The sequence below is a fragment of the Procambarus clarkii genome, chromosome 14 (assembly GCF_040958095.1).
Source record: "Procambarus clarkii isolate CNS0578487 chromosome 14, FALCON_Pclarkii_2.0, whole genome shotgun sequence".
Taxonomy (NCBI): Eukaryota; Metazoa; Arthropoda; class Malacostraca; order Decapoda; family Cambaridae; genus Procambarus; species Procambarus clarkii.
The window spans coordinates 42,550,683-42,575,788 of record NC_091163.1 but is presented as its reverse complement, the minus strand read 5'-3'; the positions used below and the strand labels follow the sequence as shown (position 1 = coordinate 42,575,788).

The following is a 25,106-nucleotide window of genomic DNA, read 5'->3' as shown; positions in this document are numbered from 1 at the left end:
ATACCTTGGTCCACATAAGTAGGATGCAAGGTTTACAATTGCAACTAGGGTAAAGACGACTTTCCTGAAGGGCACTTGTATCATAGGTATCACAGACTTAAGCACACGTGGTTTCACTAGTCACCTTAGAGTACACTTAGAGATACCAAAACACGGACTTAGAATACACCTAAACAAACACACATACCTAGCCAATAACACGGTAATATAGCAGACAGATACTTATCTTGGACATAGGGTATAGGGAGAGAAGAAAGGAGGAGAATGGGGAGTTGCGTGGTGACCGCCGGCCGGGTATGACGTTCCTGAGGTCTCTCCGCACTGGCTAGTGTTTACGTTGGGTGATCGATTATTTGCCCTGCTGGTGGTGGTTTGCCACTGACGGGGTGACGTTTGCTTCGCCATGGGGACGTTTCGCCCTCCATTGCAGAGGACGCTGTCAGCTGGTCTGGCGTTTACGGTGCCGGTGGACCATCCATTGGTTGGTGTCGCCCTAGTAGACGTGCTGCATATGCAGCTGTCTGACCTGGTGGGCATCCAGCTGCTTCAGGGCCACCGTGCTGTGGTCAAGTTCCGCCTCCAGGCTGCCTTTCAGGCGTTTCTCGAGCGGTGTGAGGGGCGTGTTTACCCTCTCCCTGATTCAGCTGGCTCAGTTAAGGTAGTGAATCTTAGTGTCACCTTGACGTCTGTGACGGTGCATGGTGCCCCCTTCGAATTTCAGGACGACTTTTTAACCTCCTGTTTCGAACGGTTTGGGACAGTGTTGAGTGTTCGTTGGAACAAGGTCGTTGCCGGGCACTGTGTTGGTATGCTTGACGGCTCCCGCACCCTGACGATGTCGCAGAAGGGTAGTGTACCGTCGTCGATGTCCGTGTTGGGATACACGCTCCGCTGCCAGTACCGGGGTCAACCGCGCACCTGTTATCGGTGTGGTCACGAGGGTCATCTGGCTGCTGCGTGCGACGGGGGAGCGACTGGTCGTGTGCATGTTCTTCGTGCGGAGGATTTTCCGCCCCTGTTGCGTTCGGGTGGTGTAGGTGCTGTGCCTGAGGCGCCTGCCTGCCTGTCTGCTGCTCCGCCTGTTGAGGTGAGCTCTCCGGCCTGTGCGACACGTCTAGTGCGAGCTGTGGCCCCTGGGGTTGTTCCGCCGGTGTGTGAGGGTGTCGGGCTGTCACCTGAGCTGTGTGTAGTGAAAGGTGTCCCGGTGGAGGTTCATGTTCCGCCCCCGCCTGTGGATGTGTTACCGACTCCCGGGGACGCGGGTTCTGCCGTTTTGGAGGGGGTGCTTCGTGGTGAGGTGCCTGCCGTGCCTGAGTGTGTTGCCTCCTGTAGTTCTGCTCTTCCCATTCCTTTGCAGAAGCGCGCGCGTCGGTGTTCTGAGGCTGTTTCCGTGGATGATGTAGACAGTGTGGGTGATGTGGCCTCTGTGGACTCTTCGGACGGTGCGGGTGTGGCCTGTGTGGATATGACGGTGGAGGCTGTGCCTGCGGCGGGGCCTGCTGGGCGTGGTGTGGTGCGGCCTGTCTCGAAGCGTTCGCGGCGGGCTCGGAGTGTCTCCCCCCTTCGTGGTGTGCCTTGGGAGGAGGTGGGGGAGGATGGTGCTCAGCTGGCGTCCCCCGCCGAGGATGATGGTGCTGTGAGGGGCTCCGACGTTGCTCCCTGTGCCCCCCCCCTCCTGCGTCTCCTGCTGTTTGCCCGAAACCTTGCCCGAAACGCATTGCGTAATAGTGGCTTTAGGCATTGTATGTACTAGCTCTATCTATATATCAATCCATTAATGTAACATCACTTGTATGTATATACCTTACCTGAATAAACATCTGAATCTGAATCTGAATCTGTTGGGTCCCCGCAGTGGGGGGTTATCCCTGATGGTCGGGACCTCGTCGTGAAGTTGCGGAAAGATGTGCGCCAGGGAGCCTCGGCTCCTGTGCCCTGTGGTGGGGTCGCTGCCGCGCCTGCATCCCCTGCTGTTCCCCCTCCTTCCTTGCCCCGGTCTGGGGGTTGCCTAGTCCCGTCTGCTGGGGTCGTGCCCTGTGAGGGTCCGGAGTTGGGCCCTTATCGGGATGCCCGGGTGCTTCCGATCCCGTGGTGCTCGTCCACTATCTGGGTGTCGTCAACGAAGGAGTTTGTTTATAGGGTGCTGGATAGGATGTCTCAGCCGAGGGTACAGCCTGATGGCCGGCTGCCCGCCGACCTGTGGGTGGTTTGGGAAGCGTACCGCTTGCGCTTTCCGTACCGTAAGTTTCCGGAGAAATATTAGTTCCCGTCTTGCACGCACCGCTACGCCGTGCCTGGATCAGCTGCCACCGTGACCATGACGCCCCGCCCCCCGGTGCGGGGAGTCTCCCTCTGACGTTCGCCTCTGTTTTCGTCGCCACTCCTCTCTCTACGGCCCATCACGTCTACCGCTTTTGACTTTCTTCTCCTCTTTACCATCAACGCGTCTCCTTACATCTGTCCTGGTGCAGTCATCGGGAGGGTTACCCCTTCATGCAAACTGCACCTATTCTCAAGAAGAAGAAGAAGGAGGAGAACAGAGCCCACAGGGAAGGTATAGACACCACAGCAGCAGCCCAGAGAGAAGGAACAGAACAATTGCCTTTTTTGCCTTGTTTTCCTACAACCAGCCTTCTTATGAAAACAAGTATAGACCCAGAACTAACCCTCTTATCCAGTATCTATGACAATCATCACTTTAATGATCAAAATTGCAGATATTCTACAGCACATGATGTAAACAATGTATTAACACATAATCACAATATGTAATTAACGTGAATGTAAGATCTCTAAGCAAACACTTCGATGATGTTAGTGCCTTGATTGAAACTGTTGACAACAGTTTATACTTACTGAAACGTGGTTAAAAGAGGATACTACTCAACTCTTTAACATGCCAAACTACTCAGCAATTCACAACTGTCGACCAATTCAGAGAGGTGGTGGTACTGCTCTTTACTAACTCCCCCCTTTTTTATCTTTTATTATTTTTTTTCTTTCAACGCAATTTATACTTTAAGCTCAATTGCTATTTAGTTTCAGTCTAAGTGTTTTTTCCCCACCTCACCTTGCCCGAAACGCTATGCTTACTAGTGGCTTTAGGTATTGTATGTACTACCTCTATCTTTTAAATCAAACAGAATATTTGTACTGTAACCCTGCAAGTATGTATGTACTTTTCCTAAATAAATTATTATTATTATTATTATTATTATTATTATTATTATTACTACCACAACGAACTGACATGCTTAAAAGTAATTAGAACTAGAGACTACTGTGGGGAGTATATCTTCGCCAGTTTCAGAGTTAAGAGTGCTGAGTTTGTCCTGACTGTTGGAGCAGTCTATAGAATTCCTAACACTGATGTGTCCGAATTCAACTCTAACCTTAGAAATCTAATACTAGATAACAGACTGAACAGAAACCATCTAATTATCGCAGGGGACTTTAAAACTGATCTCTGCGAGCCCGAAACCCATACTTCTGCTAGCTTGGAGTCTGGCCCTAGCTTTGGTAGGGGACAGACGTGTGCTTCGGCGCTCCAGCAGTTGGTGCTGTTTGCCAGTTTCGGCCGGTTGGGGGCGGGTGTGTGTCTGCCCGCCTGTGCTGACGTGGGCAGTGTTGTTGCCTGCCTGGCTGCGTGCTGACGTGGCCGTTTTGACATGGGGGGCCTTGCAATTCCTCCTGTTTTGCGGGTGAATTCCGTGGGTCTGGAATTCTCGTGCAAGGCTGGTTATCCGGCCATTGAGTTGGTAATGTGCGACATGCTTCGTGTCCCGGTGGAGGCTGTGTATGGAGTTGAGCTTGTTATGGCCCACCGGGTGATTGTCAAGTTCGTGCGGGAGGAGGAGTATCGGGACTTCCTCCGGCGGAACGAAGGGCGTTCGTTGCAGTTGCCGGATGGCGCCGGCTCCGTTACGATCTCGGACCGAAGTGGTGCCCTGACTTATGTCAGTGTGCATGGTGCGCCCCTGGAGTTCCCTGAAGACCTTCTCCGGCGCTTCTTCGGGAGGTATGGTGCTGTCATCAGTGTGCGGGTGAACAAGCTTTCCTCGGGGAAGTATGCTGGGAAGCAGACGAACGTCCGTACCTTAGGTATGCGCCTGCGGTCGGATATCCCATCTTCTGTCCGGCTGCTAGGTTACTACGTTCGGGTGTATTATGCCCGGCAGCCCCGTACTTGTTTCCGGTGTGGCCAGTTAGGGCATCAGGCTGCCGGGTGCTCTGAGGCCCCTGCTGCACCTGTTCACTTGTTTCGGGAAGAGGATTTCCCGCCGCTCCCTCAGGACGTGGATTCCGGAGATGATGTGGGGCAGGCCCCACTCGCTGCTGATGCGGCCCCCCCCCCCCCTGCGTCACCCGACGTGCCCCCGGTGGTTGTTGTCCCTCCTCCGAGTGTTCCCGTGGCTCCTGTCGCTGGTCACTTCGCTGTGCCAGTTGCTCCCGAGGGTCTTCCGGCTGGTCTCTGTGGGTCGTCTGCGTCTTCCTCGAATCCTGCTGCTGTGCCTGGTCCTGCACCCTTGCCAGGTGTCACGGCTGTGCTGGGTGTTAGGGGGGCTGCGGAGCGTCCTGTTGTGTGCGGCCCAGTTCCCCATGTGGTTGAGGCTGCTGCCGTACTGCGTCGGGCGTTGGTTCGCCCGGTTCGTGAGGCCCGTGGTTCTGGGTCCGCCTCCGTCTGTGAGGATGTGCGGCCTGTGCCCAAGCGTTCCATGCGTTCTTCTACTGCTTGGGCTGATACGGAGGATTACGACGCAGGTAGCACTTCGGGAGATGATGTGGCGATTCCGGGTGCTTCGCGCTCTACGTCGCTGGTGGTGGCTGATGTACATGTGTCTGCTGTTGACGATGGGTAGGCGTCTGCTTTACCTCCTATTCTTTCTCCTGCAGAAGGTTCGACGCAGTGGGAGGTGGTTGCTCCTACAGACGTGGGTGGTGTGGGTTCTGGTGCGAGCCAGGGCATCAAGCTGGTGCTGAAGAAGGATGCCAAGCATGGGGGGTCCCAGCAGGTACAACGTTCGGTGGTTGACGCGGGGCCCTGTGAGACAGCCGAGGAGGCTCCTAGTGCGATGCCCATTGCCCGGCCTCGTGGGAAGGAGCCTCTCCCTATCATCCTGGCCTCCGGAGTGGCGCATGATGATCAACATCCTTTGCGGTTGACATTGATGACCGTGTGCGTCCGGTTCCGTGGTGCCCTTCTACCATCTGGATTCGACGGGCTCAGTGTTTTATTGTGGGTGTGCCGGAGTCCATGCCTGATCCTCGTACAGTTCGTACTGAACCTATTTCGGAGGACGTCATGTTACTTTGGGAGGCGTATTGTATTCGCTTCCCGGCGGCGGAGTGGCCGGATAAGTATGAGACATTTGAGTAGTCTGTGTGCTTGGACCTGTGGTTTGTTTTGTAATGTGTTGTACCTATTGTGCGCCCTTCAGGCCGGTGCTTTGTTGTATTTCTTATATTTCCGGTATTGTTTCTTTTATTTTTGTTTCATTATGTTTCTGTTCATGGTTGTTTATGTTGTAGGCCCTTCAGGCCGGTGTTTCGTGTCTTTGAAAAATTTTGTATAAAGTTGTATTGTTTTGTTTTGTGTTGAAGTGTCTGGTTTTGTTTCATGTTATACTTTGTTGTTTTATTCTCAGTCCTTCAGGCCGGTGCATGTTTGTTGTTGTGTTTGTGGGTATTTTGTTTTCAGGTGTGCGTGTTTTGCTTGTTTATTTTTATTGTTAATTTTTTATTGAAAATTTGTTATTGTTTATTTTGGCCTAGCCCTTTGTTTACGGGGCGGGTGGTTTGGTGTGTGTGTTTTTTGTTCCTGTATTGTTTGTGCTGTGCGTTTGCCCTGGTGTTTTTGTATTGCTTTACCTGTTGTTCGTGTTTGTCCTTTATGTTTTGTTTGGACTATTGTGTTTGTCCTGTTATGTTTCCTGTTATGTCTCTTGATGTATGGTTTGTTTTTCTGGAGGTTTTGTTTTGTGATGTTACTGTGTTTGCTTGTTTGTCACACTGTATTATGTTTTGTGCTTTGATATATGCTGTCATTTTCTATGCTTTTCTCGTGTGTGTGCTTTGTTGTGCTCTGTGTTGGAAATTTCCAACACTAATACAATATTATTGTATTATTCTTATAAACTAGTGTTAAAATATACTAATTACTGTAGTGACTAAAATTAACTAACAGTAGTGTTCACATGAACTAATAATTGTATCTGTACAATAATGCTGGAATTCTTACGAAACCAAGCTCCAGTATTGCGTCAGATTCTACCTAGTTAAACACATTTATATCCAGTGTGTTAGAGAATTGAATGTGATTTTCTAAAATCATCAGTATTCCGTGTGATAATTATTTACGGATAACATAACTCCCAAATAATTCCAAATCGAGAGTTTTTAGTTACAATTGTTATCAAGTAATAAATTTACCGTCACGCGTGAATGCCATGGAGAAAACTAAAATCTTCTCCATTTCTTGCTTACTACCATAAGACGAGAAAGTAATAATATTTAACTCCCTAGAATTACAACCCAGTCTTTATTAAAGCATTTTAGCCACAACTGCGCGAAATAATAATATTCGTGATAAATAATTTTTGTGGCGAATGCGGGACGCGAGCAGGGAGGGACGCCATTGTGTGTGTTGGACTGCTGCTCGAGGAGAAGTCGCCAGCGTGCGGCGTGAAGTTACTTGTTGCGGAATTAAGCAACTTGTTTTGGTGTCAGAGTCTAGGACACGTTACGGTGAAGTTGTCAGCAAGATTTAACCTGATACTCATCACAGAACTAGTTAATTTGTTCTACGTGATCTGTCGTGACCGGCCAAATAAACGCGTCGACATTCAAGCCAAGCTATCAACCACGTGTTCGCCATTGTGAGAGTGGAGCTTGTGACGCGGTTTCGGCAAGCCTCAATTTAATCGGTACCCTTTTAGCTAAGTATATATAACATCCTTTTGATGCATCATTAGAGATTGTATAAGGCAGGTACGTAGCTTGTCATTACATCGAGCAACTTAAACAAAACCCATGTTAGTATTCTACGTAATTTATTTCCATTTCCATGAATATAGATATTTTAGTAGCCTAGTACATTGCTATGTAATATCCCTTAAATTACAGCTCGCGTGTGAGGAATCCACGAGTTGTTACCTTACCCGTGTTATTCATCTCCCAGTGTTCTACGAGGAATTCCGGAGATTCCGAGGATGATTCGTAACTGATCGATGTCTTTGAAATCGTCTTCAAGCTAAGACTTTTCGTATTCCTTTAATTATTCAAATTCTCATTATTTTATTTTATCATCTAATGGATTACTGTGTACACTGGAGATAATACGTGTTTATTAGAATGATTAATTTCTGATGTTAATGATCTATATATTTACTGGTGATAAATTTTCTATTGATTTCTTTAATTGGTCATAAGATTAGGTTATTACACAATGAACTGATGCACGAACCACACTAGTTCCTAGACGTATATGAAGTTCTAGCAATAACCCCCCAATGTAGGTGTTTGAGGCTTTGATTCAAGTTAATTATCTATACAGCCCATTAATTATTTAAGTGATTATACTTCCTAATATTTATCCATAGACACTGGTTCTTACAGAAATTTCTAATGATCACATTTTATTAGTTTCCCTCTTTACTATAAAAGCGGGTGGTCCTTCGTAATTGATTTCATTACTTTAATAATTAAACAAATAGAGTCAAGCCCCAAATGTCCCACACTCTGCTGTCGGCCCTTCTGGTCGGTGGTCTATTGTTTTCCTTTGTTATGTATTTTGTATTTGTTTTTATTGTATTTAATTTGCATGTAAAAAAAAAAAAAAAAAAACCTGCTAGCTTCCTCAACTGTATGAATTCCTGCTTCCTCATACCCTTAATCACTAGACCTTCTAGAATCACTGATAGTACTGCCACGACTCTAGATCACATCTGGACCAACATAACCTCTCCGCTTACTTCAGGTATAATCACCGATAGCACTACAGACCATTATCCCACATTTCTCCTAACATCAACAAACCACCTCTAGAGACAATGGAGATAAGCTTTAGGCTTCACAATGAAACTGCTATAGGCAATTTTATAGCTGCTGCTGATAATGTCAACTGGGAGTCCGAATTAAAATAAAAATGAAATAAAAAATAAAATAAAATGTTTATTCAGGTAAGGTACATACATACAAGAGATTTTCCAAAATTTGATCAATTTATAGATAGAGCTAGTACATACAATGCCTAAAGCCACTATTACGCAAAGCGTTTTGGGCAGGAAAAACATTAATGACTAAAACTTAATTCTAATTGAGTATAAAGAATAAAATGTGTTGAGAACAAAATAAAAATAAAGATAAAAAAGGGGCGAACATAGCTGAAAAAGCAGGACAAATACAATTAGGTCGAACAAACAGCGTTGTTTAAAAAAAACAGACATGGGTTGACAATAGAGGGGTAAAGTAGGTTACAGGGAATTTATTAGGTAGTGCTTCGTTTTTACCTTAAACTGGTTGAGAGAGGTACAGTCTTTAACATGGTTGGGAAGGTCATTGCACATTCTGGGTTTTATGGGTCATTCCACATTAAATGACCCAATGAATGGGTCATTCCACATTTCACATTCTGGGATTAAGTAACATAGGGGACATCAACCTAGTAGTGCAATCTTTTCTTCAAAAAACTCTGTCTTAATAACACCCACTGTCCTATGCTAACGAAACAAGTCACAACTTAAAGGCTAAACAATCCTTGGTTTACAAAGGGAATACTTAAATCCATTAATAAAAAAACATGACCTTGAGAAGACGTGTAGGTTAAGAATCGTCTCCAAAGAATTTTCAAAGAATTACTCATTATTGCTATCTAAAATAATTAGAAGGGCCAAAATTAAATACTACGAAGATAAATTTACCCACACAAAGGACAACATTAGGAAAACATGGAGCACAATTTTACAAATATTGGGAACAAAGAAGATTTTAAATAACAGTATTTGTATAGTCCATGTTTACATGTTTTTTCTTTAATCTCATTAATTGCCTAGGTTGCCTAGCCTAGCCATACTCCCTTACTCCATTGTACCCCTGTAAGCCCCTTTTGTGTTTGTTTTGTACAGTATTGTGTATATATTTTTCCCTATTTTATAGCTTTTTTCTACTTATTTCTGATTCTACAATCAGCTTTTATGCAGTCAAGTATAGACCCAGAACTTAACCTCTTATCCACTATCTATGACAATAATCACTTTAATGATCTAAATTGCAGATATTTTGCAGCACATGATGTAAACAATGTATTAACTCATAATCACAATATCTCTGTAATCAATTTGAACGTTAGATCCCTAGGTAAACACTTCGATGATGTTAGTGCCTTGATTGAAACTATTGGCAACAAATTCTCTTTTATTATACTTACTGAAACATGGTTGAAAGAGGATACTACTCAACTCTTTAACATGCCTAACTACTCAGCAATTCACAACTGTCGTCAACTTCAGAGAGGTGGTGGCACTGCTCTTTACTACCACCAAGAACTAACATGCCTAAAAGAAATTAGAACTAGAGACTGCTATGGGGAGTATATCTTCGCCAGCTTCAGAGTCAAGGGTGCCGAGTCTGTCCTGTCTGTGGGTGCAGTCTATAGAATTCCCAACACTGATGTGTCTGTATTCAACTCAAACCTTAGAAATCTAATACTTGATAACAGACTGAACAAAAACCACCTAATTATCGCAGGGGACTTTAATATTGACCTCTGCGAGCCAGAACACCCTACTGCTGTTAGCTTCCTCAACTGTATGAATTCCTGCCTCCTCATACCCTTAATCACTAGACCTACTAGAATCACTGATAGCACTGCCACGACTCTAGATCACATCTGGACCAACATAACCTCTCCGCTTACTTCAGGTATAATCACCGATAGCACTACAGACCACTACCCCACATTTCTCTTAACTAACATTAGCAAACCACCTCTAGAAACAAGGGAGTTAAGCTTTAGGCTGCACAATGAAACTGCTATAAACAATTTTATAACTGCTGCTGATAATGTCAACTGGGAGTCCGAATTAGGTAACATAGGGGACATCAACCTAGCAGTGCAATCTTTTCTACAAACAACTCTTAGCCTTTATAACACCCACTGTCCTAGGCTTACAAAACAAGTCACAAGCAAAAGGCTTAACAATCCTTGGCTTACAAAGGGAATACTGAAATCCATTAACAAAAAACACGACCTTGAGAAGAAGTATAGGTTAGGAATTGTCTCCAAAGAATTCTCAAAGAATTACTCATTATTGCTAACTAAGATAATTAGACGAGCCAAAACTAATTACTACGAAGATAAATTTACTCAAATAAAGAGCAACATTAAACAAACTTGGAGCACAATTTCACAAATATTGGGATCAAAGAAATCTTTAAATAACAAACCGACTCTCCTGTCTAATAACGATGGTCAGCTTTCAGCCTCTGATTCTGCTATTGAGTTCAATAGGTTCTTCTCTTCCATTGGTTCATCCCTTGCAAATGATATTCCATCTTCCAGTACTGACATTAAGGACTATCTTACAGGTAACTATCCACAGTCTCTGTACCTAAAGCCTATTAACTCCACTGACGTCAATGAGATAATCCTTTCCCTTAAAACCAAGTCTGGTGCCCTTGAGGAGATACCAACTTTAATTTACAAAAAAGCCTCCAGATCTTTAGCCCCTGCTATTGCTTTGCTCTTCAACAAGTCACTTGAACTCCAAACCTTTCCAGATATTCTAAAAAAAGCGAGAGTAACGCCTGTCCACAAATGTGGTGACCCCACAGATGTTAACAACTACAGACCTATATCAATCCTGCCAAACTTGTCAAAAATTTTTGAAAAACTTATATACAAGCAGCTTTACTCATATCTAGCCAAACTCAATATACTTAGCCCTTGCCAATATGGCTTCAGACCCAAAAAAAGCACTAACGATGCACTTATTAGTATGCTTAACTCGATTCATACAGCTCTTGATAAAAAGGAGCTCCCTGTTGGGTTATTTGTGGACCTGCGTAAAGCTTTTGATACTGTCAACCACCAAAACCTTCTTCTTAAACTACATCATTATGGAGTCAGAGGACACTCCCTACAATACCTCGAGTCCTACCTTACTGACAGGCTCCAATATGTTTCTGTGAATAATACAATTTCTCCCACCCTACCCATCAACATTGGTGTTCCTCAGGGCAGCATACTTGGCCCTCTCCTCTTTCTCATCTACATTAATGACCTTCCAAATGCCTCCCAACACCTCAAACCAATTCTATTTGCTGACGACACAACCTTCATTTACTCCAGTCCTGACCCTCTTGCTCTAAATGCCACAGTAAATACTGAGCTAAATAAAGTCCATCTTTGGCTAACTGCCAACAAACTCACCCTTAACATTGACAAAACCTTCTATATTCTGTTTGGCAATAAATCCTCTAGTCTTATAAATCTCAAAATAAACAATACCCAAATTTGTAACAAATTAGATGGCAAATTCCTTGGCATTCTCATTGACCACAAGCTGAATTTCCAGGGACACATTCTAAATATATCAAAAAAAGTTTCAAAAACTGTGGGCATTCTTTCTAAGATCAGATATTATGTACCACGCCCTGCTCTGGTGACTCTCTATTACTCCCTTATCTATCCTTATCTCAACTATGGTATTTGTGCTTGGGGTTCTACTACCCAAAATCACTTACGTCCTCTAATTACCCAACACAAAGCCGCTATTAGAACAATATCCAACTCTGGCCCCAGACATCACTCGGTACCCCTACTCAAATCTCTTAATATGTTAGATATTAAGTCACTGCACATTCTCTCATGTGTATTATACATATATAAAACGCTAAACTATAATGCCAATCCTGATCTTAAAAGCTTCATAGAAGGTTGTAACAGAACCCATGAGCACCACACCAGAAATAAATACAGTTTTGATATTCCTAGAGTACGTCTTAATCAAACTAGAAATGCTCTGCAAATCAAGGGGCCCAGAATGTGGAATGACCTTCCCAACCATGTTAAAGACTGTACCTCTCTCAACCAGTTTAAGATAAAAACTAAACACTACCTAATAAATTCCCTGTAATCTACCTCACTCCTCTATTGTCAACCCATGTCTGTTATTTTCTTTTTTTTTTCTTTTTTTTAATCAACACTGTTTGTCAACCTATTGTATTTGTGCTGCTTTTTCAGTCATGTTCCCCCCTTTTTTTTTATCTTTATTTGTATTTGTTCTCAACATCTTTTATTCTTTATGCTCAATTAGTATTAAGTTCTAGATATTAATGTTTTTTCTTGCCCGAAACGCATTGCGTAATAGTGGCTTTAGGCATTGTATGTACTAGCTCTATCTATATATCAATCCATTAATGTAACATCACTTGTATGTATATACCTTACCTGAATAAACATCTGAATCTGAATCTAACAAACCAACACTCCTGTCCAATAACGATGGTCAGCTTACAGCCTCTGATATTGCTATTGAGTTCAATAGGTTCTTCTCTTCCATTGGGTCATCCCTTGCAAATGATATTCCATCTTCCAGTAATGATGTTCAGGAGTATCTTACAGGTAACTATCCACAGTCTCTGTACCTAAAGCCTACAAATTCCACTGATGTTAATGAGATAATCCTTTCCCTTAAAACCAAGTCTAGTGCCCTTGAGGAGATACCAACTTTAATTTACAAAAAAGCCTCCAGATCTTTAGCTACTGCTATTGCATTGCTCTTCAACAAGTCACATGAACTCCAAACCTTTCCAGATATTCTAAAAAAAAAAAAAAAGCGAGAGTAACCCCTGTCCACAAATGTGGTGATCTCACAGATGTTAACAACTACAGACCTATATCAATCCTGCCAAACTTGTCAAAAATAAATATTTGAAAAACTAATCTACAAGCAGCTTTACTCTTATCTAGCCAAACGCAATATACTTAGCTCTTGTCAATATGGCTTCAGACCCCAAAATAATAATAATAATAATAATTTTTATTTAGGTAAGGTACATACATAAAGAGATTTTACAAAGTTTGTTGGCTTTATAGATAGAGCTAGTACATACAATGCCTAAAGCCACTATTACGCAAAGCGTTTCGGGCAGGAAAAACATTAATGACTAAAGCTTAAACTAATGGGTAAAAAGAGCAAAAAAGCACTAACGATGCACTTATTAGTATGATTAACTTGATACATGCAACTCTTGATAAAAATGAGTTCCCTGTTGGGTTATTTGTGGACCTGCGTAAGGCTTTTGACACTGTCAACCACCAAAACCTTCTTCTTAAATTACATCATTATGGAGTCAGAGGACACTCTCTGCAATACTTATAATCTTACCTTACTGAAAGGCTCCAGTATGTTTCTGTAAATAATTCTATTTCTCCCACCCTACCCATCAACATTGGTGACCTCAGGGCAGCAAACTTGGCCCTCTCCGCTTTCTCATCTACATTAATGACCTTCCAAATGCCTCCCAACACCTCAACACAAAGCTGCTATTAGGACAATATCTAACTCTGGCCCCAGACATCACTCGGTACCTTTACTCAAATCTCTGAATATGTTAGATATTAAGTCCCTGCACATTCTCTCATGTGTATTTTATATTTTCTGCGGTTGGAGGAAAACGCTCTCAGATTGGGGAACTTGTTTATTTTATAATAGTAAATAATAAATTAATAAGAAATAAATAATAAATTAATAATAAATAAATAATAAATTAATAATAATAAATAATAAATTAATAATAATCAATTATTATTATAATAAATAATATAATGATAATAACAAATAGTGTAATGATAAGCAATTGTTTTTAGTGAATCAAATAGCTAATTAGGGTAAATGATAAATAATTAGTGACTAATGCATAACAATAAAGTATTAAAGAATAATTATAATGAATAATCATTATAATGATAAAGTATTCAAAAAAATCAAAATCAAAATGTTTATTTAGGTAAGGTACATACATAAAAGAGATTTTACAAAGAGTGATGGATTTATAGTTAGGGCTAGTACATACAATGCCTAAAGCCACTATTACGCAAAGCGTTTCGGGCATAAAAAACTTAAATGACTAAAGCTTAATAATAATTGAGCATAAAGAGTAAAATGAAAACATGGAATGAAAACATAGCTGAAAAAGCAGCACAAATACAATTCTGTCGACAAACAGCGCTCTTTAAAAAAAACAGACATTGGTTGACAATAGAGGGGTAAGGTAGGTTACAGGGAATTTATTAGGTATAGCTTCGTTTTTATCTTAAACTGGTTGAGAGAGGTACAGTCTTTAACATGGTTGGGAAGGTCATTCCACATTCTGGGCCCCTTGATTTGTAGAGCATTTCTAGTATGATTAAGTCGTACTCTAGGAATATCAAAACTGTATTTATTTCTGGTGTGATGCTACCTGGTTGATACCTGGTTGATGGGGTTCTGGGAGTTCTTCTACTCCCCAAGCCCGGCCCGAGGCCAGGCTCGACTTGTGAGAGTTTGGTCCACCAGGCTGTTGCTTGGAGCGGCCCGCAGGCCCACATACCCACCACAGCCCGGTTGGTCCGGCACTCCTTGGAGGAATAAATCTAGTTTCCTCTTGAAAATGTCCACGGTTGTTCCGGCAATATTTCTTATGCTTGCTCATGGGTTCTGTTACAACCTTCTATGAAGCTTTTGAGGTCAGGATTGGCATTACAGTTTAGCGTTTTATATATATATAATACACATGAGAGAATGTGCAGTGACTTAATGTCTAACATATTCAGAGATTTGAGTAGGGGTACCGAGTGATGTCTGGGGCCAGAGTTGGATATTGTCCTAATAGCAGCTTTGTGTTGAGTAATTAGAGGACGTAAATGATTTTGGGTAGTAGAACCCCAAGCACAAATACCATAGTTGAGATATGGATAGACGAGGGAGTAATAGAGAGTCTCCAGGGCAGGGCTGGGTACATAATATCTGATCTTAGAAAGAATGCCAACAGTTTTTGAAACTTTTTTTGATATATTTAGAATGTGGCCCTGGAAATTCAGCTTGTGATCAATGAGAATGCCAAGGAATTTGCCATCTAATTTGTTACAAATTTGGGTATTGTTTATTTTGAGATTTATTTGATTAGTATTAAATCAATTACAATTATTAGTTACATATATAGTTAGTAATTGAAAGTTGCATTATTTGAATTTACACTAATTACAATTCATGGTAATATTTCTTAGCTATCTGCAGGCTTATCACTTTGGGGGTTCCGGCGGAGCACCCCCCATCCCGTGAGGGCCAGCGGCGCGGAACCCCCAACCCCAAAGGGCGAGCGGCGGCTGGTCGCTGTAACTTATTTATTTATTTATGCATATACAAGAATGTATATAAGGAATGTGAGGATACAAATATGGTAATTACAGTCTTGTAAAACCACTAGCACGCGCAGCGTTTCGGGAATGGAATTCTAGTTTCGGGAAACTAGGAATGTGACTACTCGCACTGTGGCTGATTTTCTCGTTCGTCAATGGTGTACCTTGTGCGCCTTCCGTAGTCGGTTCTGGAAGTATTAAGGCAGTAAGGGTGGGCAGAAGCGGGCATGCAGTAGTAACGTGATGGGCTAGGAACCTTTCCCCTTATGGGTACTGCTGGAATTAGTTTGTGAGAGGGAGGGGGAGGGGGGGGGGGTAAGGGTGGGCAGTGGGGCGGGTAACTAGTTACCGTATCTGGAGCAAAGGCAGAAGTTAATCCAGGGGGAGGGAAATCTAGCAAGTAATAACTCATTTCAAATATAATCCAATATAATAATATAAAACAATAGAACAGTCCAACATAATCAATATTAAGCCTCCAAAAGCCGAATGCTGGGTAATAAGAGAATGCATAATAACTATACTGTAGTGATAAAAGGGAGCTAACAATTCCGATAAAACTTCCAGGGAAGACAGGGAGCGAAACGCCTTTGCTAGGAGCAAAGGTGAGAAAAAAGGCAGAAGTAAAGCGGCAAGGATAGCTCAAAACAACTAATATAGACAGTATAATACTAAACACAAAATTCTAACAATATATAATCAATACATATACCATAGAACAGAAATTATAATATTAAATCGATATATCAAAACAATAAATGTAGTAGAAAACATGCTTGTGTCCGAAGCGCGACCCAAATACAACAAAATACTAAGGACGTGAGCGGGGAACCTCACTCTTAGTCTCCATCTCATGTTGGCCTCCAAATAGATGATAGAGCTGAAGAGGCCAAGGAATCTGTCTTGAGTAGCCGTTGAGTGTAGCCTTGGGTTGCAATGAGCATCTGATGAGAGCCGCAGTACACCGAGAACTTGGCTACATCCTGTAGAACAGGTGCAAAGCTAACTCGACTCCAGTGAACTAGCGATCAGTAACTGTAATAAGAATAATATTAAGAATACAAAGTAATATCGTAAATAACAGATAAAGGCGGCAAGTGCCACAGAGTAGATAAGAACATAAGAATAAAGGTAACTGCAGAAAGCCTATTGGCCCATACGAGGCAGCTCCTATCTACATACAAATATTAAGCAAGTGTAATTGTCCTGTTATGTTGAACAGTGTCTTCTGTGTTGGCATCGTTATGTTCTGGTCTTGTCCTTACTCTTAGGTGAGTAGAGTAAATAGCTCCGTGATTTGGGTGTTCATGATAGGTTGCTCTAATTGAAATTAAGAAAGCGACGCCAAACCATAATAACAACTTAAGCTCATAATAAAATAACTGAAGTTACTGTAATGATACTGATTAACATTAATGCTATGACATAGCACAGTAGATAAAGGAATATATAAAAGATATAAACTTAAAGCAAAAGGCTCAATCAATGGTAAATTGTAGGAAGAATTGCAAGTCTTAATACACGTCGACTGAAAGACTAACAATGTAAATAGTTAATATAGAAAGCGTATAGTTAAATGAAGTAGATAACATAAATCAGCAAAACAGGAGCAAACTCCCGTTCACTAAAATGTCGTGAAAGACAAATCATAATTGCGAGTCCATTTGCGAGATATTATAGGCATAAGGCTAAGCAATGCTATAAGTTCCAGTAATAAATTGCAGCGTAAAGAACAAATCATAACTTTTTTTTTAGATATATACAAGAGTTGTTACATTGTTGTAGAGCCACTAGTACGCGTAGCGTTTCGGGCAGGTCCCTGGAATACGATCCCCGCCGCGAAGAATCGTTGTTACAACCAAGTACACATTTTACTGTTGAGTTAAACAGAGGCTACAGTTAAGGATTTGTGCCCAGTAAATCCTCCCCGGCCAGGATACGAACCCATGACAAAGCGCTCGCGGAACGCCAGGCGAGTGTCTTACCACTACACCACGGAGATTGACTAACAACCTACCATGAACTAACAGTCAAAATGTAATGAATTATATATTTATAAATGAACATAAATAAATACCAAATAACAGCAATAAATATAATTATCTGACACCGATCAGACAAAACGTCGGGGACGAACATGCCGGGCTACACCGGCCAGACAAAACGTCTGGGTACAAACAAGCCAGCTACAATGGTCAGACAAAACTTCTGGGAACAACGTGCCAGGCTACACCGGTCAGACGAAACGTCTGGGAACACTCGTGCCGGCAACACCGGTCAGACACAACGTCTGGGAACAAACGTGCCGGCAACACCAGTCGGACCTGCCAGCCACCTATAACATAACAGGAAAAAGCCCGGAAACCGGGGCACTAGAGGCAGCGTAGAGCATTCAAGCCACTGCGTGCCTGGCCAGAAGCTGTAGTGGCCCCCAGCCTGGGCCATAGAGACAGCAGAAGACGGGAAGGCTCTCGGTTAAGCCCAACCCTGATGCCGAGGCAGCCCTTAGGCAAGGGAGCTTCAGGGCCTGACCACCGAGACACCACCACTACATGGGCATCTCCTGCCCGTGGGCGTGAGGAAGAGGGACAGGAGTAGTTAAAAGGTACTCATCAGTGCTTACCAGTATCATAAGAAAAGCAAAACTTTCATATTATGAGACTAGATTCAAAGAAGCAAAAGGCAACATGGAATACCATCTCTAATATCCTAGGAACTAAACAACACTCCCACAACCAGATAACACACTCTAAGGATGGCCTTACACCGTCATCTGACTTAGAAATGGCGAATGAATTTAATAGCTTCTTTTCATCGATTGGTGCTAACCTTTCAAGTAAAATCCCACAGACTCAGACACATATCAACACATATCTCTCAGGCAGCTATCCAAACTCTCTTCTCCTCTCACCAGTCAGCCCGTCAGATGTTGTGTCCATCATACACTCACTAAAAACCAAAGCTGGGAACATCAGTGAAATCCCATCCATTGTATACAAGAGCGCCTCCCATGCCCTTGCGCCACCTATAGCTCTGCTGTTCAACAAATCCCTTGAGTGTTATACCTTCCCTGATATCCTTAAAAAAGCAAGAGTAACGCCAGTTCATAAAGGAGGTAATCCGGCAGACATAAACAACTATAGACCAATATCGAACCTACCCATACTATCAAAAATATTTGAAAAAATTATCTACAAACAGCTCTACTCCTATCTCGTAAAATTCGACATTATTAGCCCCTGTCAGTTTGGCTTCCGCTGTTACGGCCCTCTCGGGACGCAACGGGGTTCTTACTCTGATGTTGTTAGAGGAAGTTGTATCCGACCCCAAGCCAGTAGTGGCTTTCAAGGGATGTGATCCGTGACGCAAGAAACTTAAAGGGGGAAGGGAAAGAAAGTTAAGAACTTAAGACTATAATTTACCATCACCAAATAAATAATATATAAAAGAGTGCACAGGGGGAGGGGTATTAACACTGTACAGGGGAAATACACAATTGTCTTCTGCTGAAGACTCTGGATGCAGACTCTCGGTGCCGAGTCCTCGGTGCTTTTGATCCTCGTGGTCTCTTGACGAATCCTTCGACCAAGCTGAGTCTACCCCAGACACAGGCCAGCCAAAACATAGTTCCACTGGGGGCACCGCCGTGGAGGCCGTCAACCACAAGTCCAGCCGGTCTGCTGGCAGGTTCCGGATCAGCAAGGCTGGTCAGGCCACTCCACGAACGATATAAGGGTAACGCCCTAGACAGGAGCCTCGTGTGATACCACAAATCACTCTCCTGTCCTCAATACCCCAGTGGATAAACGTCTCCAGCAGTCGGTCCCGGGAACGACGATCCTTCTACTGCCACTCCACTGGCAGGGTAACACCACAGTGTTCTTCCGGGAGGCGACTCACAGCTGCTACAGCAAAGCACAAGGTATGGGGACGGCTGCCTTGGGTAGACTGACTCAACTTCCATCACAGCAGTCCCGGTCGACTCTGTAAGCAGACACGTCATCAATAACTGGGACACACTAAGGCACCTCACTTACAGGCTCAGACACAAACGCCCACCTATCCACTCCATAGATGGCGCTGGTGTCTGAGCACCACCTCACCAGAGGTCAGCAGCGGCGGTGTTGAGCGCTGAACGGGACTGGAAACTGGCCCTCGTAACCAGTACACGTCGTCCTCACCAGGTGTCGTCGTCCGTTTGGAGGGGGTTTCGGGAGCCGACCCACAGATGGCGCGGTCGTCACTGCTCCGTGCTCGGACGTTGGATCCGGGTTCGTAACATCCGCTCTCAAAAGAGTACCAACGATGCAATTATTAGTCTCCTTGATATAATTTACTCAGCCCTTGACAAAAATGAGTTTCCGTTTGGTCTCTTCATTGACCTGAGAAAGGCCTTTGATACTGTTAATCACGATTACCTCTTATGTAAACTCCATCATTATGGAATCCGAGGTCATGCACTGGACAATATCCAATCCTATCTTAGTGATAGACACCAATGTGTAGCCATCAATAATATAACCTCTCCCATTCTACCAATAACCGTTGGAGTGCCACAGGGCAGCATCTTGGGACCTCTTCTATTTCTTATATACATCAATGATCTGCCTAATGTCTCTAACATTCTGAAACCTATTTTGTTTGCTGATGATACTACCCTCATCTACTCCAACCCCAACCCACATACACTAAATGATGTTGTTAATAATGAACTAAAAAAAGTCCACTTATGGATGTCAACCAACAAACTAACACTTAACATAGAAAAGACCTACTACATCCTATTTGGAAGCAAATCTACAAATGCAATTCAGCTTCAGATAGACAATGTAAACATTAGCAATAAAAATGATGGAAAGTTTCTTGGCCTATTCCTAGACAAGATGTAACAAGAGAGCAGTACATAGTACAACATGAACATCATAACAGCATGAACAGGCCACGTGAAGGATGAACAACCCTCAGGCGCCAGACAGGCGGCGGCAGACAATGTAAAAGTTACACCTCTGTACAAGTTAGCCATAGAGTCAGGTCAACGGTCATCGAATCACAAAGAGGTCAGAGTTGATGCCGTCATGATAATCTTCAGGGATTAACCCCTAAACATCAAATGTAGAACCCTCATGTTCAGCTGGGGAGCAGCAGATCATGGGACAGTGAGTAGAGTGGGCGCAGCCCAGTAGGAAGGTGTGTGTGTGGACTCGGAGAAGGAACATCATCTTCCCAGGAAAACTGTGGAACAACATACGAGTAAGTACGGCTCTCTTGTACTAAAGCACCTCATTCAGTACCCTTGGCCTCTAGTAGGGAATATAGTTAGGGAGTGTCTTATTTAATTAATTCAATAAAGTCATATATTAAGTGTTATAAAATGTGTATTAATGGTTCCTTGTCTTAGTGATATTGGGCCTACCGTCCCCTTTGCCCCAGTGACCTAGTGTTCTTAATTATCCAGTACTCCTCCCCCCGTTCGTCTTCCGTGTTGAGGTATTAGTATTGGGTGTGTCCCGCCTTATTCTTGTGTACTCTATAGTTCCCAAGTGGTCAGGATTATTCGAGTGTCAGGCCAGGATCCTTGTACCGTTCAATTGTCCCCTACACCTGTCCTGGTAGGTTATTCCATCTGCAAGACCTACGAATCTCACTCCGGTCCCCTGTCCGGTAACTCAGGGTGGTGGCAGCGTCACTCGGTAACTCATACGATAGGCTGTGACTACGATTATCTCTATCTTTCTGTCTCACTCTCCCTCACTAGTGTCTCACTCTCCCTCGCCCTCGTTCTCCCTCCCTTGCTCTCGTTCTCGCTTTGCCTCACTCTTCCTCTCTCTCTCGCTCTCTCTCTCGCTCTCACTCCCTCTCTCTCTCTCTCTCTCTCTCTCTCCTTCCTCTGTGTACTGGTTTACGTCTTCGTATGACGGCCCGAGTGTTAACATCTTACATGATCGCTAGCATCTGTTATTACCATAGAAAGAGCGGAGATTGCACGGATAGCTCAGTGGTAGTAGCGGGGTGTGCGGGCGAGATAGATACAAGGCGAGATATTACAATGTGGGTTATTACAAAGAGACTCAACTTCAGTACCCACATACAACACATAACTAAGAAAATCTCTAAAACAGTTGGTATACTCTCCAAAATTAGATATTATGTACCTAACTCTGCTCTCATTTCTCTATATTATGCACTAATCTATCCCTATCTCAACTATGGCATCTGTGCATGGGGTTCAACCATTGCAAACCACCTCAAGTCCATCATCACCCAGCAAAAATCTGCTATCAGAATAATATCAAATTCTGCTTTCAGACAACACACAGCCTCCTTGTTTAACTCCCTAAACATGCTAAACATAATCTCACTCCATAAATTCTCTTGTGTCAACTACATTTACAAAACCCTGTTCTTAAATGCTAATCCTTGTCTGAAACTCTTCCTGGACAGATGTAATAGGACCCATTATCACCACACCAGAAATAAATATCTCTTTGATATCCCCAGAGTTTCACTTAATCTGTGTAAACACTCTATGCAAATAAAGGGACCCAGTTTATGGAACTCACTCCCTACTGAATTGAAAAGCTGTCCAACTTTTACATCATTCAAAATCAATACTAAAAAGTACCAAATTTCATCTTCATAGTGTGACAATAATCTCCTTCAAGAGATTGAGCCTGCTCTTCCCTCTACAAATACGTCGCAACAAACTATATAAAACTACTAGGGAAGAAATGTCCAACAACGACAACAACACCAGCAAGGTTTGCCAGCGAGCAAAACTTATGCAGCCAAGGACACCTGTTCAGACTCAAACCGCCAAACTACCTGTTGATCGCTACCGGCTCCGCTGATTGGTCGCCGGTCTGGCTGCAACTGCACTCGCCCCCCCCCCCATACTACTTGATGTCTGGGGTCGCCACGACCTCAGACCTCAGAATATTCAGTGCTTCCACAGTTAACACTTCTCCCGGCTAGACGTAAGCGTGTACTGAGAGAGGTGGTAGCTTAAAGCCAATATTCCAGCACCTCACATTTCTTTTGTATTGCACTTCTTATTATTTTGTCTTAACGTAACTTTTCATTGTGTCATTTAATTATTCTTATTATTTTGATTGATTGATTTTATTATAAGAATTTGTTTGTGCATTTTATTCATGTTTTATTTCTTTAACGTAATTAAAATTTCATTGTTAAAATTTACTTGTGTTTTGTGTGTCTTCTCCTTACCTTACCACAGACGAAGTTCCAGTTTTTTCTATTTTTTTTTTATAACTATGTGACGAGGCCATACCCCTAGCCTTAAACAGCCGAACACCAACGCGTTACCGTCACAATAGTTTTTCACTTTTTGCCTTAAAATTGCACTGTATCTAAAGCTACCCAATCTCCCAACCTTTATGTTCCCAATTTGAACATCTTTACCATTGTGATCATTGCTGTCTTCTTATATGTGCTGCCAATCTGCTGTATGGTGTTTATAAATCTTGTTTATCTGTATCTTTTGCTACCCAGTCTCCCAATCTTTATGTACCCAATCTGAACATCTTTACCATTGTGATCATTGCTGTCTTATATGTGCTGTTAATCTGCTGTATGGTGTCTATTAATCTTGTTTAAATTACTAATCAAGCTGTCAATGTAATCAATCAGAGCTTTAATATACTTACTAAGCTCTCTCATCTCATTTTTCTCTTGCAGTGTATCTTTATCATTTATCAATTCTGATAGAAATTACCTACTTAAAATTATCTGCTAGATTAAGGACCTGCCTGAAACGCTGTGCGTACTAGTGGCTTTACAAGAATGTAAATACTGTACTATCCAATGTATTCTCACAAACCCAATGTACCTTCTTGTATATATATATATATATATATATATATATATATATATATATATATATATATATATATATATATATATATATATATATATAAATAAAGGAAGCGAAACTCAACCCAGGGCAAGCGCTCCACGGAGCGCCATGCCACGTGAGTGATGCCGACCTTGGCATGGGCCCCTGGGGTCGGGCCCTAGGGACAGAAACAACTATTATAACCTGGCCATGTGGCGTCACTGTCAAGGGCGACGCCAGGCCCAAGGGCGAGGAAGCCCGGCCGGGCATGCACGACCGAGCGCGGCACGAACCATGGCCCCTAGGGACAAGCCTAGGGGACACAGCATACCGGACTCCAGAATGGACGCCTGAGAGGGCAGGAAGGAAACGAAGGGCACACCTGGGGCAAGCACTCCACCGAGCTCCAAGCCACGTGGGCGCCACCGACCGGGCTTGGGCCCCAGGGGCACAGGACCACTGAAACCTGGCCACGTGGCGTCGCCGCAGAGGGCGACGCCAAGCCACTTGTAGGGAGCCTGGCCGGGCACGCACGGCCGGGCGCGGCACGAACCAGGGCCCCTAGGGGCACGCCTAGGGAACACGGCAAACCGGTGCCCCTAGAGCACGTCTGGGAGGAAGCGCTACCTGGCGCGGCCCGCACGGGGCACGGTGCAGAACGCACGCCGGCCCGGGCATTGCGGCAGCAGCAAACAGCAGCACTAGTAACGTCCTGTAGGGCGCAACTGTGTACCCCAGACAAGCAAACGGGGAGAAGGCCCTAGGGAACTAGCTAAGGCGGCATGCACGGACCGCGAGGGACGGCGCTAGGCACACACCGACACTTGGGACAGTCCTGACTAAATTTGAACAGAAAACCTCACTTTACTTTAGGATTGGCTGAGTAGGGCAGGGGGCCCCTGCCATATCAGCCTTGGAGGTCGAAGGCCCCGTAGGATCAGCTGGGAGCGTCAGATCCAGGACCGTGGTAGCGTGCTTTTTGCAAGTACGCAGCTGCTTGCTTGTCGAGAACAGAGGCTCACCCAGTCCGTGGCAGAGCTTATATAACCTTGGCTCATTGCGCGCGCAGCTTGGGCGGTTAGACTTAGCTGTCCTAACACACGTTTTCTTTCCTCAGAAAATCCACCGCTTTTTCTTTGGAAAAAGCAGTGTTCTTATATAAAACGCTGAACTGTAATATCAATCCTGACTTTAAAAGCTTCCTAGAAGGTTGTAACAGATCCCATGAGCACCACACCAGAAACAAATACCTATTTGATATTCCAAGAGTACGACTTAGTCAAACTAGAAATGCTTTACAAACCAAGGGACCTCGAATGTGGAATGACCTTCTCAATTATGTTAAAGACTGTACCTCTCCCAACCTGTTTAAGATAAAAACTAAGTGCTACCAAGGTACCTAATTAACCCCCTGTAACCTACCTCAGCCCTAAATGTCAACCCATGTCTACGATTTTAAACAATGTTGTTTGTTGACCAAATTGTATTTTTGCTTTTTTTTCTGCCATGTTTCCCCCCGCTCCCCTTTTTCATTTTTTTCTTATTTTTTCTCAACACAATTTATACTTTAATCTCAATTAGTATTAAGTTTTAGTCTTAGTGTTTTTCCTGCCCGAAATGCTTTGCGTAATAGTGGCTTCAGGCATTGTATGTACTAGCTCTATCTATAAATCCATCAACTTTTGTAACTCACCTTGTATGTATGTACTTTACCTGAATAAATATTTGTATTTGGATAAACCAGCAGCTTGAGAGGCCACAGTGTGGGGGTTTTCTTTTTTGCTTTCACGACTGCAATGCGTACGTCGCCAATGTACATGTGGCAGACGCTTCACGAAACTGTCGGAATTAGAA

General features: G+C 43.4%; 1 protein-coding gene across 1 annotated transcript in view; it reads right to left on the bottom strand.

The window, feature by feature from the left end:
* Gcn5 (Gcn5 acetyltransferase) overlaps nt 1–24,137 on the bottom strand; it is a 287,084-nt gene extending 262,947 nt beyond the window's left edge. The window contains exon 1 of the mRNA XM_069324558.1: nt 24,121–24,137. Coding sequence (XP_069180659.1) covers nt 24,121 — 1 coding nt within the window. The 5' untranslated portion in view covers nt 24,122–24,137. The remainder of the gene's footprint in view (nt 1–24,120) is intronic.
* Nucleotides 24,138–25,106: the final 969 nt, after the last annotated feature.